This window comes from Uloborus diversus, chromosome 4 (assembly GCF_026930045.1).
Source record: "Uloborus diversus isolate 005 chromosome 4, Udiv.v.3.1, whole genome shotgun sequence".
NCBI classification, from domain to species: Eukaryota; Metazoa; Arthropoda; class Arachnida; order Araneae; family Uloboridae; genus Uloborus; species Uloborus diversus.
This window is the reverse complement of record NC_072734.1, coordinates 150864761-150890791: the sequence shown is the minus strand read 5'-3', so window position 1 is coordinate 150890791 and position 26031 is coordinate 150864761. Positions and strand designations below refer to the sequence as shown.

Here is a 26031-nt window from a genome sequence, read left to right as displayed (position 1 = left end):
CGCTCTGAGGCAAGCATCTCAATTTCGTTTCCATCGGCAGATAAATCTAATAAGGAAACAAAACATCAGACTCGTGCACCAGTCCGTTCAATCCACCACGCGACTGACGGATTACTTCTCACTTGGATATCCTGCTGCTTTGGAAAGGTATCCATGGAGCCAGGAGGAGCCGTCGCTTCCTGTTCGATTTGGTGAGGAAAGAAGGAAACACAAATTAGCAAAAGTTTAATCTCGATAAAACAAAATAGATCTTTTTTTGTTGTTGCTGTTGAAAAATTCGGAAGCTCTTATCCAATCAGTCGTCAAGGGGGAGGGGCTTGACTCATTTTGAGTGAGATTTAGCTTTCGATGGATATAAAAGCTAGAATCGGCATAATTTCTCCATCAAACGGATACCTCCACAAAGATGAAGTTAGTGGTAAGTAAGCTAGTGTGGATAAAGTGGATTTGCTCGCATGGATTACCAATTGGAAAATTTCTCTTTCAGATCTCGTAGAACTAGGTGAAAGTTGCGTGTAATCTCTAAGACATTGTGCAGTGTACAGAGGGGCAATAGGTTTTCAGAAAAACGTTACGCTGTACTTTTTTTCATTTCTTTTTTTTTCATTTCATTTTTTCTTTTTTAATTAGCATTTCTTTTCTTTTTTAATTTTTTTAAATTTTAATTTCACTTTTTTAATTTAACATTTCTTTTTTTTTAATTTTAATTTTACTTTTTAAATTTAAAATTTTCCCCAGTGTATTTTTACGTTCCAATCGAGCACAAAATTAAATGTTCAAAATGGACCAAATATATTTTTGATGCATATTTATTTTACGTCTAACTTAATTATAACTGTTTAAAACTGCACGTGGTAGTAACTGAAAAATAGCGTAGTTTCATATATAATCATCTATCATATGATATACAAATATATATTTCAATAAAGTATTAGGTTTCTAAAAGATTTTACGCAAAATTAGTAAGGTGATACGAATTAAAAAAATTAGAAGTTTTTAAAATGTAATTTTGGAACTTTTTTTTTTTCGAAATTTTACAATACTGGGACCTTAACGCTTTTTTTTCAATTTGATATGATATTACGGTTATGATTATATTCTCTTTTCATAAAATATTTTATTTTTTATCGTTTGTACTTAGGCTTTTACACTTTAAGTAATCTACGCGTTTGCAAAGAAAGGTATGTTAAATTAGTTAACAACTTGAAGCAAACCGTGCTTCTTCCTTCCGTCACCAGTACGAAATTACACGATAGTTTTTCCATTCGGAAGTAATTAATTATTTAAATTAGGAAATAAATAATTAGTTTTTGATAAATAATGTAAAAATGAAGATCAAGTATTAACTTCTCAAATAATAGTTAACTAAATCATCAAGTAAAACGGTTTTGAAAATTGGAAAAAGAAGAAGGGGGGGGGGGGAGGGTTACCAATTTTATTACTATTATTATTGTTTTTTTAATTAATTATTTATTTATTTATTTTTGCTTTTTTGAAAATAGCTACATTTCTTTTCTGATTAAAACACCCTATTTATTTCTTTAAATGCTGAATTTTACAATAAATTAGCAAGAAAAAAATATTCTAAAAAAATATAAATACTTAAACTAATGTATCACGCTTTGTAAAAATGAAAACTACATAGAAGGGGCTCTCTAAGTTAAAAATGTATTTACTTACATGTATACCTTGGTAAATTTATTTCTGCGCATTAGAATTACAATGGGCAATTTAAGTTGAAAAGGATTATTCTCTCTAAAATTTTCAATCAGTTTTACGTGCCTTGCTTCATGTTCGATTTATGAAACAAAATTATTCAGTATTTCATCGATGATGAATGTAGATTTAAAAAAGCAATTGATATTGTTTCACCTTTATTTTAAGAAACTAGATGTTTTGTAAAATTATTGGTGCTTTTGTAGAAGTTTCATATTTGTCTCATTTAACTTTGAGAATTTCAAAACGTATTCTCGCAACGTCTATCTATGAAAAATAATTGTTAGAAAAACGAACTGTCTTCCAGTTAAAAATGCACAAAAATGTAGTTTTTTTTTTTTTTACAAAAAAAGGAACGAGTTTTTACTAACAAAAATAATTTAAAGACCATGTTTAAAGACAGGTACATAAAAGTGTATTGTTTTCTCAAAATACATTTGAAAAGTCTCATGAAAAAATCTATTAAATAGATTCCATCTTCTTTGTTTATGGATATTTTTAATTTATATCTGCTGCGGAAGAATGACTCAACTTTTCTCCAATTACGAGCAATTTACTTTTTCAAAAACTTTATTTAATTCTTTATTGGCATTACGGATTGAGATTGATGCCTACCTGATATTAGAAATTTGTATATTTGAATTTTAAAATTAAATTTTTTAAGTTTAAAAACAATGTTTTTTTCGAAAAAAGAGGTTTTTTACTAGTAAATATATGTGTTTATCTCTTTGCATTTAAAAAATCGTACGTACTAATTAAAAGTTGAGCTTTTGGCAGCAAAATAGCGAGAAAAAAAATCCGTTGTCTTGCAAATCAAATAGCTCCAAAACTACCATCTGCATCTGACAATGTTTCGTACATTTATTCATGAGAAAGCTCCCTACAGTTCGTTCAGTATTAATAATTTTTAACTGAATAATTTTTTGACCTGTGAGATTTTAAACGCTCGCGATAGAAATTGTTCCAGACAGCTGCGGCAACGAAAAATACTTTTTTTAAAAAAATATTTAGAGATACATCGCGATAAGTCATTCATATCAAAAAATAAAATCGTGTACAAGTCTACCTTTTACATAGAAAACTATTGCTTTGATTCACTACGATTTAGTTCAATCGTTCATCTCTCAGAAATCAGAAGTTTGCTTCGATTTTTATGTCATACTAAGGTTATTCAAAAAAAAAAAAAAGTAAGGATTTGAGGAATGATCGTTAGATTGATTTTTACTGCATAGTTAATTATTTTTAGAAATAGCGAGAAGCATGTATAAAATTTCTGTTTCCATAAATGTTAAGAGAAAATTTCCTGAAACTAAAAATAAAGAGAAACGTAACTCATATGCTTTTTATGCGTAAATTGTTTTAATTGTAATCTAATCGTTTATCACTTAAACCATCAAAACATGCGTCTGTCATATGATTTTCTCTTTAGTTTTTCTTTTCAGCACTGCATTATATTAGTCTGTTATTCTTGAATTTTGGAAAGCTTACTTAAATGATCAAGGTTACATTTCAATCAAATGTTGGGTAAAATTTTATTCTTCATTTTTTTAAAACTTACAGAGTTACGGTTCCCAAACGTTTAAGCATCGTCACATACTTTATACATAATGACTCACTTCATCTCACAGGAGCGTGTTTTATTTATTTATTTATTTATTATTTTCATTTTTTGATGTTTTATTTTATTTTTAAGTACTTGATTAATTAGATCATCAATTTAGTCGTCGTATTTTCTTTTCAATTTTTTTGTTTTAAAATGTTTTTGCTTTGTTTATTTATATTCATTTTAACGTCACATGCTAAACATTGTTTCAATTAACAGCACATGTTCTTGACGAAGAAGGTTTTAATGATTCGAAAAGTAACTTTTATAAGGAAAATAAGAATATATAAATTAACAAATAATTACAGTAAAACCTGTGAAGTTGACCACCTTTATAAGTTGACCACCTGTCTAAGTTGACCGCTTTTTCAGGCACGGAATTAACCCTTTTCATGTAAATCAACCTCTGTAAATTGACCACCGGTTTAAGTTGACCAAGAAAGTAGTGCACCGCGAGTGGTCAACTTACACAGGTTTCACTACTTCTAAAAAGTCTAATGATCGTTTTGAAAGTGTGTTCATTGAAGAGGCAAAGCAAAGTTTTCTTTCATTAAAAAGCTAAATTACAACCTCCGCATTGTTTCATGATATTCTTTTAAAAAACAATTTTAGAAGTTAGTTGCAAAAATGTTTCCAACTATTGAACTAAGTAGTTATTCATTAGAGTTTTACGACCTACTAAAACCATACTAGCAACTCACTGTTGTAAAAACGCTGTTATAGAGTATTTGGGCACTCTCATTGGCCATAAACTTTAATCCCTATTATTTAGGAGGATGATCTTTTTTATTTTGGTATCTGAATATAGACTCAAAAATTATTAAAAAGTAGGACTTAATAACTTTTTTAGTTAAACTTTGGCTCACTGGTTATGAATAGTGTGCATTTTTGTATGGCAAAATGTTTATTTATCATAAATAACAAAGACAGGTGCGGAATTTGCCAAAATATTTTTTATACGTGTTTCGAAATTATAAGAAACCGCTGTGAAAAATAGGCACTTGAAAATAAAGCTCCTTGTAACCTTGACCACGCGTAGGCCATATTTTTTGGCAATTGTTTTGCCTTAATACTGTTGAATTTATTATTTATTTATGTGTTTCTTTTATTGAAGGCGCTTCTATTTCGGTGTCTGCTACTTTGCGGCGACATTTAAAATTTCTTCCCCCTGTTTTTAAAATTCGACTTTACTTTTTGATATATTTAAGGGGGGGGGGGGAATTTTAAATCTCGGCGAAAAGTAGGATAAACCTCTATTTCTTAAACTTATTGATTGTTGAAAAAAGTGTACGAAATGATAAGGTGAGTGTACTAAATAAGGCCCTGTAGACTAATAAGGTACCCCCTCCCCTTCTTTCTTCTATGAAGGATAGAAAACATTCGCTAGATCGTGATTTTACCGTCATAAGAAGACGTAACGGATGATAACGGTATCAACACGCAGTTTTCCATCAACAAGCAAATGTGCAGCAACAGTTATTTATAAAAAAAATCTTGTCCAAAGTGTCTGATCCAATTTTACTGTAAATTTTGCTTTTCAAGTTTCAGTGCAGTTTACTGGACTAAATTTTTTTTTCATTGTTCCAGAAAGCCTAATTGAAGTAGTTGACGAACTCAATAAGAAATGTCGCTATGTACCACCATTTTTTTCCTGTCATTTGATAACCCTCGAAAAGTAAATTACAGTCCAATTAGGCCATGTTTGGCACTATTAGGACTCAGGGGTCCTGATTAAAACACCGAAGGATTGAGTAAAGGTATATGATCCCGTGCTGCATTTATTTTAATTATTTATGTACACTTATATATGAAAGAATTTTTCAATTTTTTTTTTGTTATTTCGATAATGGCTTTTTGCGTTTTTTTTTCCAGAGCTCGCCTTATTGGGGATCCGTGCTTCTGATAAGTTCAATTTACCATTTTTTTTGCGAAATTGCTGAAAAACATGACATAAACTTGCATTTTCTCAAGGAATGATTTTTTCTTGTTTTTTATGAGTCATTTAATGAATGTAAAAAAGTTGGAGCCAATTGAATCATAAATGAGCAAGATATTAGGCTTTGAACCTTGGGTTGGCCTTATTTGGTACACTTACCTTAGTCTTTTTTTTTTTAAATTACAATAATAAGTTAAAGAACTTTGTCAAAAAATGCATGTCCATCTCGGTGGGTGTCATGGAAATGCAGTTGGAAGATTTGAAATGCATCTTCAGAATGTATGAGTGGAACATAGTGGAGGGTAGAAGAATGTGATCTTTCTGAAAATTCTGCAATGTGTTTACCCTAAATAATACGAAAATCTAAAGAAAAAAGTTGCAAGATAAAGGAAAAATGTACTATTAAAATTCATTGTTATTCATTAAAATTATTGTTCATTGTTCAGCAACAAATGATCTTGTAAATTAAATTAGAAATTTAAAAAATGAAGCTTTTTATTGAAGGAAAACAAAACAAAATACAAGTGATTTATTTTTATATCTATCGAACATACATTTAAAATTTAGATACCCTCGTGTTACAGCTGTTTTCTTATTTGAGAAAATTTCATTTGAAGGTGTGTAGCTGCATAATTATACTTCAACTTCTTTTTTTTTTTTTTAAATTTGCGTTTTTAGTTTTTATAAGATTAAATGACGAAATAAGCTCACAGAAAACACAAGCTGGATGGATTACAATATGAATGAGTGAACCCTTTCGTTTTTTAAATTTTTCATACTACTAATTGCTTTGAGATTAAATGGAAAAACAATTACTCATAATGCGCCAGCTGTGAGAGTTAGACTTCTATTATTTATGAATGAAACTGCAACTCTCACAATTTCCTCACAGCCGCGAGTCATTTAACTGTAACTGTAAGGAAATACCTACTCATCAATTATGAGATCAGCTTTTTGGATAATCCCACAGGAAAAATAGTTACGGAACAGAAGGCATTTTACTTTGTTAAAGGAAAGTTTTTAAGTCAGGAAGCACTTGTATGTTAATGCCTTCCCGAAATCAGCGGACTGAATCCGTTTGAAAGTGAAATCGTATCATTAAGCAGTTTATGCTTCAGAAAATTCGACAAAATTCTTCATTTGTGTAATTAGTTGCCTACTTGCATGCTGGATGATATTGTTTTTGAAGTCAATTTGAGTATTTCTTTAGCTTTTTTGAGCTCTATTAATTTTGTAATTAAACGTAAGCAAAGAACTGCAATTGTATTTTTGCTTCCTAGAAAAAAAATCAATAATAATGTATTAAAAAAATATCAATGTTTCAAGACTTTGTTTTTTAAGTCTAAAAATAGTTTTCATGAGATCAGCAACTTGGAAAACAAAATTACCAATAATAATATTAAAAAAAAAATATCTACGTTTCAAGACTTTTTTTTTCAATAAAAAAGTCTAAAAATAGTTTTCATGTTATCAGCTTCTTAGAAAAAAAAAAACTATCAATAATAATGTTTTTGAAAAGTTTATAAATGTTTCAAGACATTTTATAAATAATGAAGTTTATGAAATCAGCTTCCTAGAAAACAAATAACAATAATATTGCTTAAAAAGATTATTTATGTTTCAAGAATTTTTTTACAAATCAGTCTAGATATCAGCTTCCTATAAAACAAATAACAATAATATTGCTTAAAAAAATTATTTATGTTTCAAGACTTTTTTACAAATCAATCTAGATATCAGTTTCCTAGAAAGCAATCAAATAATAATGTTTTTTTTTTTCAATATAAATGTCGTAAGAATTTTTTTTCTTATAAAAATCAGTAGAGAAATAGTTTGTAATTTCCGTAACTGGAAAAGAAATGTGTATCGATATAACTACCAAGTAATTCAGTTCTTTACCTAATATTTCCCTTCAACTTGTCAGCTAATTGTTAGATTTCTATCGATGGTTATACATAATTATTTTTCAGTGCGAAAAGTAAAACATCATTTTTGAACATCTCATTACTAAGTGTAATAAGTAATTTTTACTATTTTTCTTTTATTTTAATGTTTAGAAGAAAACGTGTTTTCCCAGAATGAAAGGTCATTCGCTAAAACTTCATTATTGTAAAAATTTAGCAGAAGGATTTTATCTTGAATAGTGTAATGTTTTCAAGAAGCAGAATATTGGAGCTGAACCCTGCAAATCTTTTTTTCTGTTTTTTTTAGGGGCTTCATCTTTCAATACTCCTGGTTTGTGCCTTCGGGCAATACGTACAAGGGAAGGTCGATGATGTCAAATCTGATGAAAAGATCATCACCGAAGGACGGAGTGCAGATCTTGCCGGCCTCGGTAAGCTTGTATTTACTGCAGAATTACATGCTATTTAAACAACACAAACAAAATAAATTTAAATTCATTAGGTTACCGCCCATTAGCCAGGGCTAAGGCAGAAATACATGAAATACACCGCCAGCTCAGTCAATTTCAGCCGAGGACTGTAGTTTCGTGCTTATTAGCACTCATCAGCCCGGCATAGGAAGTGACTGAGCTGGAGGTGGAAAACCTCTTGGGGAAGTCAAGAGTGCCAAGCAAACTTATAGCTATTACAGAACTGATGAGTGCTAATAAGCACGAAACTGCAGTCTTCGGCTGGAGTTGACTGAGCTGGCGGTGTATTTCATGTAAAATAAATTTAGTTTGATTGCATTCCGACAAAATTGCATGCTATTTAAAGCACACAAATAAGCATGAAGGTGCGAAATTGTGTTTCAGATAACATTGGATGCTGTTTAAACCACAAAACAAAAATGCCATGGTGAGATGGTTTTTTTAGCAGAATTTCATGCTTTATAAACCGCACAAAACTAATGATCTGGTATAAGATAGTATTTTTGACAGACTTGCATGTTTTTTAAAACACACAGACAAAATTCAAGTGGTAAGATAGTATTTCTAGCAGAATGCATGCAATTTATGTCACACAGATAAAAATTGCTTGATAAGATAGTATTTGTGACAAAACTGCCTGCTGTTTATACCCTGCAAATAAAAACGACGTAGTGAATTTGTATCTCTGACAAAATTGTGTGACACAACCACGTTAACCAAAAATGCCGTAATAAAATTAAAATTAGAATTACATTGTATTTCATCCACGCAAACAAAAAATGACGTTCTGAAATTGTATTTCTGAGAGAATTGCATGCTGTTTAAATCACACATAACTGACTTAGGGTAAAGGACCCTATTTCTTCACTGAGCCTGTTTTCGGATTCTGAGTACCATATTTTACGATCAATTACTTCAAAAAAAATTTATTAAACACCATCAATGAAACCTACATATGGCATTTAAGTTTAAATACATGAGAAATAGCTTGTTTTCTGTTTAAAAAAATGTTTTGAAAAATGCACTTTTACGAAGAATTAAAGGGGAAAAAATCCTATTTCTCTGTCCCCTCCTTCAGTATACCTTTTAAAATAGGTAATAATTGTTTAAAAACAAAGTTATAATAGTAAATACATATAAAGAATAGACTTATTAACAATAAATGCATATTAAGAAATGAATTAAAAACATCACAAATTATATATTTTTTAGCTACAAACTATTTCATTAACAATTGCAAGACTGATTTTTTAACGTTTCAAACACATGTCGCAATTTTCTTTTCTTTCATGTTTTTTCCTTCTTCATAAAAGCACATTTTGGGCACAGTGAGTACAACGCACCCATATTTGTGCATTTTAATTATTTTCAGAAAACAGTTTTGGCATATAGGACATTCTGCATCATCGTCATTGTGTACATTTTCATTCGCATCTTGATAGGGGAAGAAAATGGGAAAATTATATCTACTAATATGGCGACTTCCTGCCCTACACGAATTAAACCAAACACGGCAAAATGCTCAGATCATTCAGTTTATAGCATACCCTTAACAAATATGCCAGTTACAACGAAATATGCGCATTCTAATGAATCGAAAAGATCATTAACAAATAGTATTACGACAGATCACATGAAAAAAAAAAAAAAATAAGTGCTCTCCAATGAAAACCCAACGGACTAGACCCTTGAAATTTCCACAACTAAATGGTGTTCTAAATCGAAACCGAAAAAAATATTACAGGTGACCACACGTAGCTTTCAGAGCTTATAAGTTTAGGGGAATAAAAGTGGGCAAGGAGCTTTTTATGATGATGTTCCAGCCTTTTAAGGCTCTTCTATACCGTCCATCTTGGATTTCGACGCTAATGCTTTCTCTACGGGAAAATCTGCTACCTGTGCAAAGCATAACACGAGAAATTACTGGAATATTTTCATGCGGTTTGTTTTAAACGATGGCTATGACACAGAACTAGATATGCGCTTTTTTATTTTTTCTGTAATTATTTTGAAATTTTTTTAATAGCATTTTAAAATTTTAAACGACTATTTTAACACGTTTGAAAAATGATATGGAAAAACTGAAAAAGGAGCGCAAAAGATTGAACATTTCTCTTTAAAAACATATTTTGAGTTTGTTTCTGAGACAATTTGTTCTATTGATATTCTCCACGGAGTAAAGCCTTGTTTTCGAAAAATTGTGAAAAACTGCGAAAAACACGCCTTTCACCAGACCACACCCATTTCCTCCCACTTTGAGGGGCCACTTTCTCTTCTCCCCCAGGGTCTTCAGGGTCTTGGGGTCTTGTCTTCTGCTTCTCCGCTCCTCCGCTTTGCCTCAATGGCAGGCAATAAATTACTGAATCCGTACTAATGACCATTCATTCTTTGTCGTTTTGTGTGTTGGTCTTGTATTTCTGTGACATCGACGAAACTCGTTCTAAAAAGAAGTTTTTTTCTTCTTTCGAGTTCTATTCGATAAGTTTTTGAAATTATTTAGGTGATATATTTTTCAATGCTGTTTTAATATAAGTACCCCGTTTAATTGTAGAAGTTATTTTGTTTGAAAAATCAGTGAAAATTACCGCATCTTATAATGGGAAAAAAATTCGAAATGCCATTTTTATTTATGTATTTCTTTATTAAATTATTAATTTAAAAAATATATAGCCAAGTACAGTGATTGCGATTTATATCTCGATGTGAAATTTTCAAAAATATAAACGAATTCACTTAAAATACACTAGCCACATTAGGGGAAAAGTGGCGAGTAAATCATGAAATTTCCCACTCCTGAGTGTATGTGCAGTAGAATGAGATTAATCTGGCGATTATACATATTCCCCAGAGATTATTCAAAATGGGGTTGTTTCCTTCAGTCAGAAGTACTATTTTTAGTCACTGAAATTGATAGAATAAGCAAAAAAAAAAAACATGAAGCGAGAAAAAAACTTTCATTTCCAGATGCTTATTTTTTAACATGTCCGATTTTGAAAATAAGACGTGGTCTTTATGACGTCACAAATGATGTACTTAGGCGCATCTGTGTATTGCGTTTTCACGTTATTGTATTCAAGAAGCGAATTAAATATTGCGCTCTACGTTTGCTATCAACCATATCGTTGCCATTACACTTGAGTAAAGATGCGAATTAAATATTACGCTCTACGAATGGCAACAGTGAATGGTATTTCATCATTTGTGTTGTCATCGGCAGAAGCGTACATAATAAAAGCGTACCGATTAAAATAAATTTTTAAAATTATTAAACTTAGTCAAATTATTTAAAGAATGGTCAGATTCTATTTGCAACTCCAGAGCTCGAATACGCTACCTTGCGGTGATTAACAATATTAAAGAAAAAGGTAAAACATTCCATGCCACGTGTTTTCTTTGGGTAAATTACAGGCTTCAGACAGTTTGTTGTGTAATGTAATTTCAGAAGAATAGAAATGAAAGCTTCCCACAAACACGATCAAAAATTACTGTCATTCACCGTCAAAGCAGGTTATAAGTTACGGCATCTGTTTGTTCTACCTTTTACATCCACTATTAGACAGTGATTGCAGCGCCCCCTATAGTTTATTGGAGTTGCGAATGTTTTTAAGCATGCTCTTTCAGGGAAAAAAAAAAAAAAAAAAAACTTTTAATTTTGGAATCAACCCCATTGCCACTAAAGTTGGGAAATAGTCTTTGTTATAATAAAGCTGAAGTCTGTCTGGATGTCTGGAGGATGTCTGGTTGTCTGGATCTCTGTGACGTTATGTCCGTCGGACGTTTTGTCCCTCGGATGTTTTGTCCGTTGGACGTTTTGGTCATGGATGTTATGTCCGTGGACGTTATGGATCTGGACGTTATGTCCGGTTCCCGTGACGCGCATAGTGCCTTGACCGTTCGGCCGATTTTCAGGAAATTTGGCACAAAGTTAGTTTGTAGCGTGGGGTGTGCATCTCGAAGCAATTTTTCGAAAATTCGATTTTGTTCTTTTTCTACTCCAATTTTAAGAACACTTTCCCGAGCAAAATTATCATACGACGGACGAGTAAATTACCAAGTTATCATAACGTGGAACCGTAATATGGTAAGCCAATAGGCGAAAAATTCACCATACATTTTCTGTAATTATACAGGCGAACCATAAGACCTTTTAATTTTCTACTACAAGCAAAGCCGTGTGGGTATGACTACTATTTAATATTTATCAAATATATTTCTTGACTCGTAGTGGTGAATACAATAAAAGTCCATAGCTTTTCTAAAAATCAGGTCAGTTTGTATAGAAAAAATATTTTGCTTGACAATGTTCCTGAACTAGCAATATTAATTAAAAATAATCGTCTCTTTCTGGAAGGATCAGATATATCACACACAACGATGCCTTTGAAAATGAAGTTTAGTAAAAAAGTTGCTAATAATTCGGAAAGTCACAGCAGAATGAGTCTGAATAGGTTATCTTACAAGAAAATGTTTTTCTTTAGAATATTGGCTTGATTTGCTTTTTGATATCGAGGCTTTGTGTGTTATGCATTTACTTTCAGATCTTTAATTTTCAAGACTTTGACATTATATAGAATTCTAAATATGTAATTAAATTTGAAGTTCCGTTTTGTTTAGGTAAACATTAAATAGTTAATAATATAAACTTTTTTTTTATAGAATTAAAACTATTATCTAATATACATTTTCCACGGCAAGAAATGAAAGTAATGTACAAAAAAAAAAAGGCACATTTCAGTTTTTTAATTGAAATATTATTAGAAATTTAAATTGCAACCGAGACATTTTTCTTTTTTTAGACGATTGAGTTTTCTGGTGTTGCTTGAAAATGTTCAGTTTTTGCAATTAAGATCTCATTACTCCACAAATAATCCTAATTTATTGCATTATCCACGAATAGGAAATTATGTGAATAAACTAGTAAATTTGATAAACATTACATAATGTATCATATTTACCAAGTCTATTGAAAATTATGAATAATCGTCGCTAGTTATATATAATCAACAGTTTGTTTCCGTTACACACACACACGGCAGGGAGGTACTTGGGCACCCGAGTAGGAACGTAGGTGGTTTTTGGAACGCCAAAAAAAGAACCAAACCGTTCCAATTTTAATTTTAGGGCTTTACGATGCATCGATGCATCGTAAAGCCCTAATTCCCAGACATCATTTCATTGTTCTTTAACTTGAATTTGCAATAATTATTTTTACATTTTAAAGAAATTGTCTGCTTGTATTTTTACATTAATAAAATTTTTTTTAACATCTTTTATGTGTCTCTTTTTTCAACAAATACTTGCCTTTTGCTTTAGGCGGAGAGGGGGAGTGCAGGCCAGTCATTTCGATTTTTTTTTCCAATTGTGGAAAAAGGTGTACACTCTTCAAAATTTTTATAGAGAACTAACTAAAACCACGGCCTTTCGTACGTAAAGAATAAATGTTCAAAAATCAAGGGGGGGGGGGGAATGTCAACCCCCCCGTAAATGACGGGCTTGTGAGTGTGACTATGCGCATCAAAGTGGGAAATTATGGTGGTAAGATTCTGAAGTGAAGATTTGACTAAATCTTATAAGATACAGTCGAACCTCGTTAAAACGAACTTTAATGGATCATTAAAATCGATTATTCTTAACAGAATTCGTCTTATTCGAAAAACAAAAACAATGGGACAGAGAATACAAAAAAGTCCGCTTTAGAAGTAATTATTTTTAAGCGTGTTCGAATTAACGAGGTTCGTCAGTATTGTCAAAAAAAAAAAAAAAAAAAAAAAGAAAGAAAACTAATCAGCTCAAAAAAGAAAAATTAAAATAAAAAATAAACTCAAAAAATTACGAAATTAACATACTCAAATATGACGAAATTAATTTGACGAAACTAATACTCTCAAAACTACGAAAATGATTGTCGATTTGACGAAACTAGAATGAAGAAATATTTCGTTACATTTGACGAAATTCGCATCTTCAAACCAGAGACGAAAGCAGTTTCCTCAATTTGACGAAATGTTCGCTCGGAGCATATCCCTGGAAGCGATTTCGTCAGAAACGAAGAAAATTTCGTCGAATATGAAAGTCCATTTCTGAGAGTGTGTTAACGTTGTTTCACTTGCTTTTAAACATTATTTACGTTTGGCGGACTAGAAGTATGGATTGATATAATTTGTTTTAATTCCAACTTGATTAACACTACCTTTTATGTATTTGTTTATTTTTAATTTAAAAAATAACTTATTTGTCAAAATTATTGACAGAAACAAATCTTTTCAATAATGCGCAATTAAATTTCGGCTGGAATTTTGTTTTTAAAACTATTATTTGTGTGTGTGTGTGTGTGTGGACATGGAGGTATATACTACTCTTCCACTGACCACTGAGTTCAAAATTCGTCACGTGTGTGTCGGTGGTTCTTCTTAAAACATAATTGGAACTTGGAACTCGATACTCGACCAAAGTGCTACTCGGTACGTCTCTAATGCATGAATTACTGAAAGGTTCTTTTGTTCAATGAAATGATAAAAAAATATTTCCTAACATGTTTCCCTTCGACATACTGGGTTGATAAAATTAGAATTTTTATCATATCCTCCTTGAATGTACGCGAACCTTTTGAACCTTTTTTTTTTTTTTTTTTTTATGCCTGGTCTGTGCTCGGCAGTTATAAAATGGCTTTTAACAATTTTCCAGTGCACAGTTCACCGTTTTTGTGTAATGTTAATTTTTGTTCTCAAGGTGTCCATTATTGTACTGATCTGAATTATTTTCATTACTGCATTAAAAAATTCAAACCCTGAGCAGTTTTAAATCGAATGAAAGAAGTAGAAATACCTTTTCCGTCGGACTGCGATCTATTGTTTCCACTTTATATCATGTAACTTGATTTTATGTTATGTTATTAGGTAGTTTTTATTACTTGCTCCTTTCTTCGGATTGAAATGTTGCGTTGAAAACCCGAGTACAGTCAAATACATCAGTTGATATGAAAAAATAGATTCAAGGAACGGGAATTTATTTCTAACTTGTAGCATTGTGGAACTGATAAAATTTTATTCAGGGCGAATGACTAATGTCTGAGAATAACATCCATATTTATAGTGGAATATGTTTTTGTTTTTGTTAGTGATAGTTCTTGAAATTGCGCCTTTTATCTCAATGACTATTATACATCCCCCTCCCCCCTCGCAACGTTAATTTCTGTTCCCGCCCTCCGCCCCTGTTTGTAACTGAAAAGGGAAAAAAAAACTTTAGAATGTTCCTATTTATTCTCAAGTATCACTTATTGTGATATGTGCAGTAGTTTCGGAAATTCGATTTTTAAAAATTTTGTTCATCATTTGTGCGCACCATGTTCAATATTGAAATTTAGATGATTAATAAAGCACTTGAATTTATATTATAACTTTTCTTTTCTCTCTTTTTTTTCTGCCTTCATTTCTCAATTCTATTTTCTACGCATTCTGCAAATTTTATAGTTTGCAGAATAAGTTAATTTCCTGACACATGGTCTTCTTTCTTCTTTTCTTCTGTCACCCTTTGGCGGGAGAACTTGAGTGGAAAACTCAGACAGCTTTCCCTGCTATTCCTTTCGCTGAATACTAAATTCTCGGAAATCGTAAGCAGTCAGCTCTAGAAACACTTTGAAACGAAAACACATGTTTACTTATTTACGGAGGGGAAACAGGCCGGGTGGGAAACATGTTTTGGAACAGGATCCTTCGAATCTTTCGCAGCTCTCTCTGCCCTCGTCCGATCGCAAAGACAGTACCTTCGGGCACAGCTTAGATTTATGGCTGTCCATTCACGTAGTCAGTGATTGACGCTGTCCATCATGAAATCTGACCAATTAGCAGTGCAAAAAAAATCGAGTTAGACCCTCCCAGAAACACCCTCTGTGTTGCCACAGATTTCGTGATTTCGCCGTGTCAGATTTTACGGAGAGGTTTAGAAGAGCCTTAAGCAGCATTACACAGCTGCTCAAGAACATTCCCAAAACCGAATTCAAACACTCTACGGATACATAGGTTAACTGTTCAAAACTGTACTGATTTTGTACTGTATTCTGTACTGATTTTTGTACTGATTTTAATGGATCCTATTCTGAATAAATATTATCTTTAAAACCTATTACCACGCTTATGTTATTCCATCATTAAAATTTTCGGTTATTTTTTAGATCACAATGTGTGTGTCCCACAAATATGAGTCAACTTACCAAATTAATTCCATTAAATAGAAGTTGGTTTTAAAAAAGGCAAAAATCTAACGAGGACTATCCGTAAGAGTTTAAAAAGTTATAAAATATAAAATAAAAGGAGTTTTATAAATTTTCAAACGAGAATATAATGAGAAGATTGTATTGAGGTTTTCTTGATCGCGTTTCGAAAGGTTTAACTAAAGATAAGGTTTGACTATTTATAAGCTTATATACTAGTGATGGGCAGGCATGATGTCAAAAAGGACAGCAGCTCGGTTTTTCATAGCTGGTAATGACTCACCTAATATTTTAACGGTTACCTATTTTATTTTTAATTTAATAAAATCGGAATGCAAGTTAATTAAAATGCTATATAAAATGCACATTAAGATATAAAATAAGTAAAAGAAAGAATTTAACAAAATAATATTTTCAAAATTTTGACTATAAAGAAAATACAATAAGAATTTAGTGATAAAGTGTAAAATATTTAAGTAAGATCCTCGATCGATTCTTTGAAATTTGGGGACAAAAGTGTTCAATTATCTGCAGCAATTATGTGAGACGTTTGAAATCGAATGGCAAAATGTGAATGATTTTTTAATATTACGATTCATCGGAAAGTTCAAATAAGTTATATCTTAATTGAAATTTGGTCCTGAATAGTTTTTTTTACGAGTGAACATATTCTCCGTATTTGATTTGATCTGAAGTTTCTCACAGAGTACAAATATTCAAATCAATAAAAGGTACTAAAACCTGAAGTTGGATGGTAGGCAGCCATCTCCAAATGTGTACAGTTTGATTCTGATCCGAGCTTAAAAACTAAGTTGCAGAAATGAACTACATATTTGTAATGTCTGTCCTCTTTCCTTACTAAAAATCTCTTACCAAAATTATGATTCTTCTTCAACAATATCTTGCAAAAATTAATTTACAAAAAATGAAAATCCAGTTTCCGAAATTTTAAGTCTTTTTCCTACATTTAAAATATCTTTCAAATCCATTTAACTTTCCATTGTATTCGTTGAAGTTTTCTCCTTTGGTATTAATATTAATTATTTATGATAAATTCGTCGTATTTTAAAACTTTCTCTATTTGCTTCTAAAGGTTTTCTGATGATGTAATAGTTAAAATAGTGATTTCAATTCCGGACCAAAAATGCAATACCGGTATTCGGTATTTCTTAAAACGTGATACCGGAATACCAATATTAATTCCGGTATTAAAAACTTCTTAAGAAAAGATTAAAAACATATTGTTTCGTTGCCATATTTCATAATTTTGTGCAGAAAGTGCATTATTTATGAAATCATATTATGGACAAGTATAAAATGAAGCGACGAGTGTCACAATTAAATATCAACAGTAGTACAAAACGTAACGCATCTATTGAGTAATCACTAAACCTGGAACTCAATTTAGTGAACAAATTCCCTACAGTTGAAAATACTCCTTAAGAATTCACGCCGGTCGACGGTACTGTTAATAATGCGGGATAAACTTCCTCTAATTTTCTCCAAATCCTTCATTCTCATATAATTCGGTACCTTGCCTCTTGGTTTTGTAAAAATCATTTTGTGCGTGCATGTGTTTCTTTTGTATTGTGGGTAGATTTTTCTTTTAAATTTATAGCTAGATGCAATTTTTCTTGCAGGAACAATTCTTTTCCCATATCAACATCATCTTCAACAGTTTCCTATTGCTCAGGATAGGATTATGTTTGCTTTTTATTAACCCTGGTTTGAAATTCGCCAAGAACTTAGCTAAATTTGATCTTTTGATAGTTTCGTTTGTTCGTTTTTTGTTTCTTTTCAAAATTTTTAACAATTATGTAAATATCTGAAAATATGCTTCAGTTTATTATGCCTATCCTTTATGCAAATTTTCAAGGTACTATGTAATTGTTAACTGTTATCTCACCAAGTAAGTTTAAAGTTAAATAACGAGACAGAATAGCATATGGTGACAACAAGTTACTATTCGTTACATTACAGCAAAAAGTTTTCTCAAAATCCAGTACCATTGAGACCAACGTATAAAACAATTATCATAAAGTATTGCTGCAATTGATTGCTATAATACATTATTCCTAGCACAAATACATTCATAATTACACTTAAAATTAAGTTTCACAAAAAGAAAAGTGAGTGATCAAGGATATTTAAAAAATAAAAATATAGTGCCCACAAACGCATGAAAGTGCGATTCATCAAACCATCTGGGGGTGAAAATACCACTTTGTAATCTTTCCGCTACTTTTATTTAGTGATATTCTTTTAATCTGTGCTTTTCAAACCAAATTTTAACATGAATAGATTGATTTTAGTACTCTCTCATCAAAAGAGAAATGTACACTTAAAATAATAATAGGCATTTAGTAAATTAAATTGAAAGCTCTTAAATTAAAAGGTATTATTTTTTCAGCTAATACCGAAAATGCCGGTATTTTATTTCAACAAGTACTGTTATTACAAAATTACCAAATTGCTCGATAGTACCATTATTCGGTATACCGGTATTGAAATCACTAGGTTGAAAGTCGATTATTCGAATCTGTCAGGCGGGTTGTAGTTTAGATACGAAATAGTTCGGATATTCAGACAATCAACTCTATGGATCCTTATGACATTCTGAAAACGGCTGAAATCTATTTTTTGGAAAAACAGCAAATGTAAGCTTCAGTAAAATTTAGCAGGATATTCGTAGACTAAATATATTGCGTGAGCAAATTTTCTTCATATTTTATCCAGGCTAGGATTGGGTTGTTAGAATTCCATTGCCTTGCCCCCTTCTCTCAAGTCCTTATTATCTTGAACATTGGGTTAATGTTTTCGATCTTGCAAGGTCAGTTTTAAAAAGGGACTAGAATGTTTGAATAATTCGACATTTCGGTCAATTGAAGTTCAGATAATCGGCAATATATCGTACTTTGAATTCGAACCTGAGCGTATTACGATAAGAAACGCACTGACTCGAGAAAGAATCCATTAGCACACCATTAATAACGCTCACCCTGTTTAGGAAGAATAGTCCATACAGATTTCTCTGTCACGATTATTCAAAATACTATCATAGCTGTCAAGCTTAATGGGCAGGTAGATGCAGAATAAAAAGACAGCTAATGAAGTGTATTTTGTGAAACTTAAATGCCAATTTGAGCAAGTAGAAGGCTTTTTAAATTATACCAATTTTTTGCAGGAGAAGTCAAGACTGCTTACAACTCCGATGGTTCCTACGAAAAGACCATCAAGTTGCCTGGCAACCATGAGATCAGCTATGGAGTGGGCAAGGACGGTGGTTTCGGCTACGGTTACACCACTGATGAAAAAGGCAACATCGGGGGACTGACCGAAGGTCGAGAATATGGACACGGTTACGGCCACGGAGGAGGAGGCGGTGGTGGCGGCGGAGGATATGGCCACGGAGGAGGACATGGTCATGGAGGAGGACATGGTCATGGACATGGTCATGGTCACGGACATGGACATGGTGGAGGACATGGTGAGATATCTTGCATTTAAAAATAACACTTCAACTAATGAAAAAGTTAAGCTGTGAAGGTTAGTTAACGATCAAAGAAATGAGCTTTTCCTCCCTTTTAAAAACCTTTTGAAAGTCTTTCTTGCGATTTTGGAGCTCGTTTCAATTAGTTACTGTGGATAGTGACGCCTTCATTTAGGTATTTGTAACACTACTAAGTGAAGATGATTGAGTGAAGATATAGTAAGTTAAATTTAATTTATAAAATTTTCAATTAATGATTTCATTTAAAGAAATTCAGAAAAATATTTCAATAATACGAAGGAAAAAACATCTTAAGAATAAAAAATCTGATTTGTATTATGCAATAGCCAGTTCTTAATTTATTCTTAACATTCAAGCAATAAACATAGAAGAAACGGGGGGGAGGAGATAATTATAATACCAAAAAAAAGAACAAGATAAAAATAAAAGTAATAAATAAACAGATAATAATAACAATGTTCCGAATTAATAATTTCTGATACTATCATCACTAACGGCGCATTATTGGTAGAATAGGGTAGAACTCAAGCTGTAGCAGTTGAAATTAATATGCAACTCCACTTCAGTGAACAGAAGTCTCCATTTAATTGCTCTTGTAAAAGTATTTGCACTTGCATCAAAACACTTTCTGATAAAGAAGCTTTATTTTGCAAAAAGGGTTAATCCACGTGACAGCATCAGCTGGGTATCTCCGGCTTCTAATGAAGGAGTCATAAAAGAGCTTCCTTATGCTTCAGCAGAAACTGAATAAGAGAGTAACAGAAGTTGGATGACACACCGATTTAGTCTCTGTCGCTGCTGGAGCATATCTATCTTAATAACCGGCACTTACTTTCCATTTAACAAGTAACATTTTGATAAGTAATCTTTCTTTGCCAAAAACGCTAAGTTTTTAAAATTAAATTGTATAGTTGAAAGTCAAAATCTGCCTCAAACCTTTTAAGACGTATTAGACTTGCAGTTATAGCATAAACTTTTTGTCTAAAATTAATGAAGGGGGTAGTGAAGAACAGTCGTTCTTCACATCAAAATGAAATTTATAAGGAGCGCATAAAACCATTTATAAACACATGACTTTTAGTCGCTTATAAAGTTTATAAGCATTATTTTTCTTTCACAGGTCACGGTCACGGTCATGGTCATGGTCACGGACACGGGCATGGTCACGGTCATGGGCATGGTCACGGTCACGGACACGGGCATGGTCACGGTCACGGACACGGGCATGGTCACGGCCACGGCCATGGTCATGGACACGGGCATGGTCACGGACACGGTCACGGACATGGTAAAATACTTTCAATTCCAAGTAATGCTGCCAAAACTTTTTTTCAAAAATTTTCTTAGGTGGTTTTGCCAATTGAAAGCCATTTGCCATTTTTTAAAATTAAACTGCAACCAACTTACAATTTCATCTGGAATGATTATTTTTCTTCTTTTTCATGAGCCATTTGATGAATGTACAAAGATTGGGTCAGTTGAACCATAAATACGCGAGGTATATTAAGGTCTTGAACCTTATGTTGGTCTTATTTGGAACACTTACCTGTCAAAAATAACAAGCTCAACTTAAAAATAATGTTTTATTATTCAAAAGGTAATATAAGGGGGCTTTGTTTTTAAAAGGTTTTTTTTTTTTGTTGCAAAATGTAAACCGTTTTGCCATTATAACCAATGCAAAGACGTGGGGTTTGTAGAAAAATTTCATGCCTAATTTTAACGTTAATCATTACATGTACACGCATCTTTCAATCATAACCGAGGACACAATTTCATTTTTCAATTGATTATTGTTATTAAAAAACAAAAACAAACAAAAAAAAAATCCATTATTTTCCAAAAAAGAAAAAAAAAAGAAAAAGAAACATTTACAAGGATTCCGTCGTTGCAATTTACGAATAAAAATAATTAGAAATACAGATGGAATAAAAAAAAAGAATAAATAACTAGTGCGTTCAAAATTCTGCGATATAAGGTAGGCAGCTATGCTCCACAAAAAGTTGCAGGATAAGATATTTAATATTTAAATGTCTCAAAAATTATTTAACATTTCATATTCTATTAGGGTTAATTAAAACTACCGAGGAAATTTCTTTGTCGTACCCGCTGGAGTGTATCCTCTATTTCAATTATTAGTAGGCTTCAGAGTTGAATAAGGATGAACCAAGTAATTTTTCTGTAGATAACTGTTAAACTTGTCCTTGTTAACCTGATATCATTAAGTTGTAGCTCACAAAGAGCATCAAACTTGTTAAAATGCATCAGGACCATAACAATTGCCTACATTTTTTAGTCTAAAACCAATCAAACTTCTTTTAGAGCTTGATTATTTAGATTACAATATGAAATACAAAGATTGCATACAACGGTTTCATAAACTTATGAGTTAATTATCGATCAAGTTGAAGCTAAAATTAGACTTTTTTGTTTTTTCAGGACATGGACATGGGCACGGACATGGTCATGGCCATGGTCATGGACATGGTCACGGTCATGGTCACGGTCATGGTCACGGCCACGGACATGGACATGGTGTCGGACATGGACATGGTCACGGACACGGACATGGTCACGGCCACGGACACGGACATGGTCACGGTCACGGACACGGACATGGTCACGGACACGGACATGGTCACGGACACGGTCATGGTCACGGACACGGTCACGGACACGGACATGGTCACGGACACGGACATGGTCACGGTCACGGACATGGTAAGCCATTTTTCAAGTTAAGTGATATTGATTGCAGTAAACCTCAAAATGGCATAAAAAATATTAGAAATGAAAACTTTAAATAAAAAATGTTCAAATCATGATAATACTAACCTTATTGAAAGGCCATGAAATTGTCTATAAACTGATTTTTGTAGTAAAATAGAGCAAAAGAGGGGGGGGGGGGGGAATGTGTTCATGTATAAAAACGAATGTGAAAAAAATTGACTGCGGAAATTTAAAATCTGCCTCAAACAGTAAGATTTACGAAGGTAATGTTCGTTAACCTTTTTTAAATTACTGCAACAAATGAAACTTTTTTTAAACAGCTATTTTCAAATACCACTAAGATTTAGTAGACACATGAAACTATTAAAATTACAAGAAACGCTTTCATTAACTTTTGCAAATTATTTGTCTATCAAATTGAAGCTACAAAAATTACTTTTACCTTTGCAGGTCACGGACACGGACACGGTCATGGTCACGGCCACGGACATGGTCACGGTCATGGACACGGACACGGACATGGTAAGCATTTTTTTCAAGTTTAATAACTACCCATGTTCAAAGAAAATTGTTGAATATAATGCAAGAAAAATAACAAACGCAACATACAAAAACTTTATCACAGTTGAAAGCGGGCTAATGATAGCTTCTTGAAGGGTACAAAGTTAATTACAAAGTGTTATTTTTGGCAAAAAATATACTATTTAGGCATTGCAATGCACAACAAAAAAAAAAAAGAAAAGAAAACGCAGAAAACATAACCTGTTGTAGAAAAGTCTCAGGCTTGATTTCCACGCTTTTTCTTAACTTTCTGTTTATTTAACTTAAATTAGAAAATTGAAATTAAATATTTGCTTCACCTTGTTAAGATATATTACACATATAGTAATTGTCTAAATCTTATATTAACAACCAATGAAACTTTTTTCTTTAGCGCTTAGCTTTTATGAATACAGAGAGCTCAAAACGATTTCATAAATTTTTGTAGCATTATTTGTCTATAAAACTGAAGTCTCAAAAAGTAACTTTTATTTGCACAGGTCACGGACATGGTCACGGTCACGGACACGGACACGGTCACGGTCACGGTCACGGTCACGGACACGGTCACGGTCACGGACATGGTAAGCCATTTTTCAAAATAGTTGAGAATGTACTTACTCTTTTTACCACTCATCGAAAATATTTTTATTATTATTGTGATAAAATATTTCAATAATTCATAATTTACAATAAACATTTAACAATCTTCAATAGAAAGAGCATGCTAATAAGCATAAGAAATACAGAATTACTGAGAAAAGATCTCAATCTTGGATATTCAGTGTACGATGTGAAATATATTAACACATGTTGCCAAAAAAAAAAAAAAAAAAAAAAACGTAGAACTAAGTATAAAATAAAATAAGTTTGTAAGTTTTCTATGTTGACAATTTATGCACGTATTTCGGGCGATTATTTCTTCCTAACCCACGTCAGAGCAACACTAAAAATCTGAAATCAATCAATTTTTTCCTTTTCCGTTTCAAATCGTTTGAAAATGCTTTTGTCCATTTTTAAGGCTCTTTTCATTAAGGATAGTTACTCACCCCCCCCCCCCCCCCCCCCCGCGTGCCTTCTAGGTAGAAAATTGCACAACTCTCGTTCGTACAGCTTAAAGTAAAACATGACACCATCACAATGAACAGAACTCCTCAATGATATTCGCTTGTTGCGGGAAGGATGTCTCAATTTACGCGTTAGAAATTGATCTATGCAAGAACAGAAGTGTGGTGACTCGAAATTTGTCGCAGTTGAAGTTTCAGTGGATTTACCATTATAACCGCCACTTAAGCATTTTTATTGTTGATAAAATAAACTACATTTCAATATAGATAGCTAATTCTGATTCTTACCCTTCAGACAAAAGTTATAGCTTTGGATATCAAAATCTGATTCAAAATTAATACGATGGTAAACTATTGGTATGTACTAGGCCCATAACGATCGTCTTATTTAATCTGTAATTAATGAAACTAGCTTTCGAGAAGTTATTCTTTAGACTACGGCATAGTAAAATTACTGATTACTTGAAACTCTTTTATGAACTTCTGAGCATTTTGGAGCTTTAACAACTAATTTTCACTTTTACAGGTCACGGACATGGTCACGGACACGGACATGGTCACGGTCACGGACACGGTCACGGACACGGTCATGGTCACGGACATGGTCACGGACACGGTATGTCATTTTTTCAGCTTAATGATGTTTAAAAAAAAAACTAGTAAAAAAAAGGGAAAAGTGACAAATGTGACTTACAAATATTTTTAAAGTTTATAATTTATAGTTATTATCTTCTTAAAGGTTATAGAATCAATTATTAAGTCCTTTATTGAAAAATGTAACTTTTTTTTAAATTACAATTAAATAACATATTCATGGGAAAGTGCTTGATCACAGTAACAAGAAATACTAAAATTACCTTAAAATACATGTTCCGATGAAGATTCAATTAACTTTCATTAGATGTTAAAGAAAATAGTTATATGTTTTACCAATAAAATAGTTTAATATTGCTTTGAAAATAAACTAATTTTCTTTCACTATTTTTTTTTTTTTTTTTTTTTTTGCAAAGTAGAACACTTGATTTTGATTGTTTCTATAAAATTTGAGCGTGCTGAACATTTCTATGCATTGGTTTTTTTAATGAATAGTGTAATGTCATTTTGGCACTTCATAAATCATTTTTCGAACATGTTCTGTTTCAATGACGTTTTTTCCTCCTAGGTCACGGTCACGGTCATGGTCATGGTGGTGGACACGGTAAGAAAAATATTCTATATTTTAATAGTGATTGAAAAATGGATTTTTGAAAAAGTTATTACATTTAAAAATAAACACTTTGTTATTTTTTTCTGGCTCAAAACTAATTAATGCAGTGTTGTAATTCCAACTCAAATAGTCTCTAGTAGCATGGCAATAGTATTATTTCTCAAGACTTAAGTACAACAACGACATGCTTATCAACCATACACCGCTTTAAAAAATACAAATTTTACTGATACAGAAATGACATTTAAATATGATGTTAATAACTGAAGGAAGAAAATGTTTCTATTGGAGATTGTTTTACATTTGTGAAAGCGTCTAAGCTTTCAGGTATATCCTAGAAGATTATGAATATACATGTGAAGTAAAGGGCACTAAGTCACTAAAACCAAGTTAGGCAGAACATGAGTTTAAAATTTTTCTTCTGTGATGATTTGCAACAAAATAGAAAAAGTAGTAATTCTGGAGGAGAAAGTCGTTTATTAGCGAGTGTGAGAAATATCATTTAGAATTTTCTGAACTAAATTATTCTTACAGATACCCACAAAAAGTTAGTCTGTTATGTTTTCTGTGTATATTACCTGTAAGTGTCAATGGTTAGCATTCATTACTTAACTACATTCGTTGAAAGAGAAATGTAGTAAAAAAATTGTCAGCTTTTCCGATCTAAAATAACATTTGAATGATTTAAGTGAATTCATTCATGGAAAACCGATAATTTAGCGGTTTGGTTGTTCTTTCTACGGTTAAAAAATACTCCATTCTTTATGCACTCTAAAACTGAGATTTCAAGTGTTGCATAGCTTTGAAATTAAAAAAATATCATGAGTTTTTATGCATATCTTCCTTTCTCGCAGGTTATCACCATTATGGTCGCTCTGGCAATGGCATCATCTTGCCCCACAACACTTTCGGCACCACTTACGCCAACCAGCCCCTTGAAGTGCCAACTGCCAGAAACTACGGAAGTGCCCTGAACCTGGATTCTCAGGAAATGTCCTACTTGGAAGGCATCATCAAGGAAAATTTTGGTGTCCAACACGTTCCCATAGGACGAACACCAGAAGGACGCCTTGCTGGTGGTGCTTACACTGGACCAGCTGGGGAAGAGGTACCCGTTGCTCAACCTGCCAAATCGCCTTAA

The 26031-nt window shown here is 32.3% G+C and overlaps 1 protein-coding gene across 1 annotated transcript; it reads left to right on the top strand.

Annotated features, from left to right (window-relative positions):
• Nucleotides 1–348: 348 nt before the first annotated feature.
• On the top strand, nucleotides 349–26031 carry LOC129220923 (FKBP-type peptidyl-prolyl cis-trans isomerase SlyD-like). The gene is made up of 6 exons (XM_054855358.1): nucleotides 349–418; nucleotides 6148–6293; nucleotides 7467–7590; nucleotides 19023–19196; nucleotides 21786–22049; nucleotides 25745–26031. Exons 1-6 carry the CDS (start codon nucleotides 349–351, stop codon nucleotides 26029–26031), a joined length of 1065 nt encoding a protein of 354 aa, XP_054711333.1.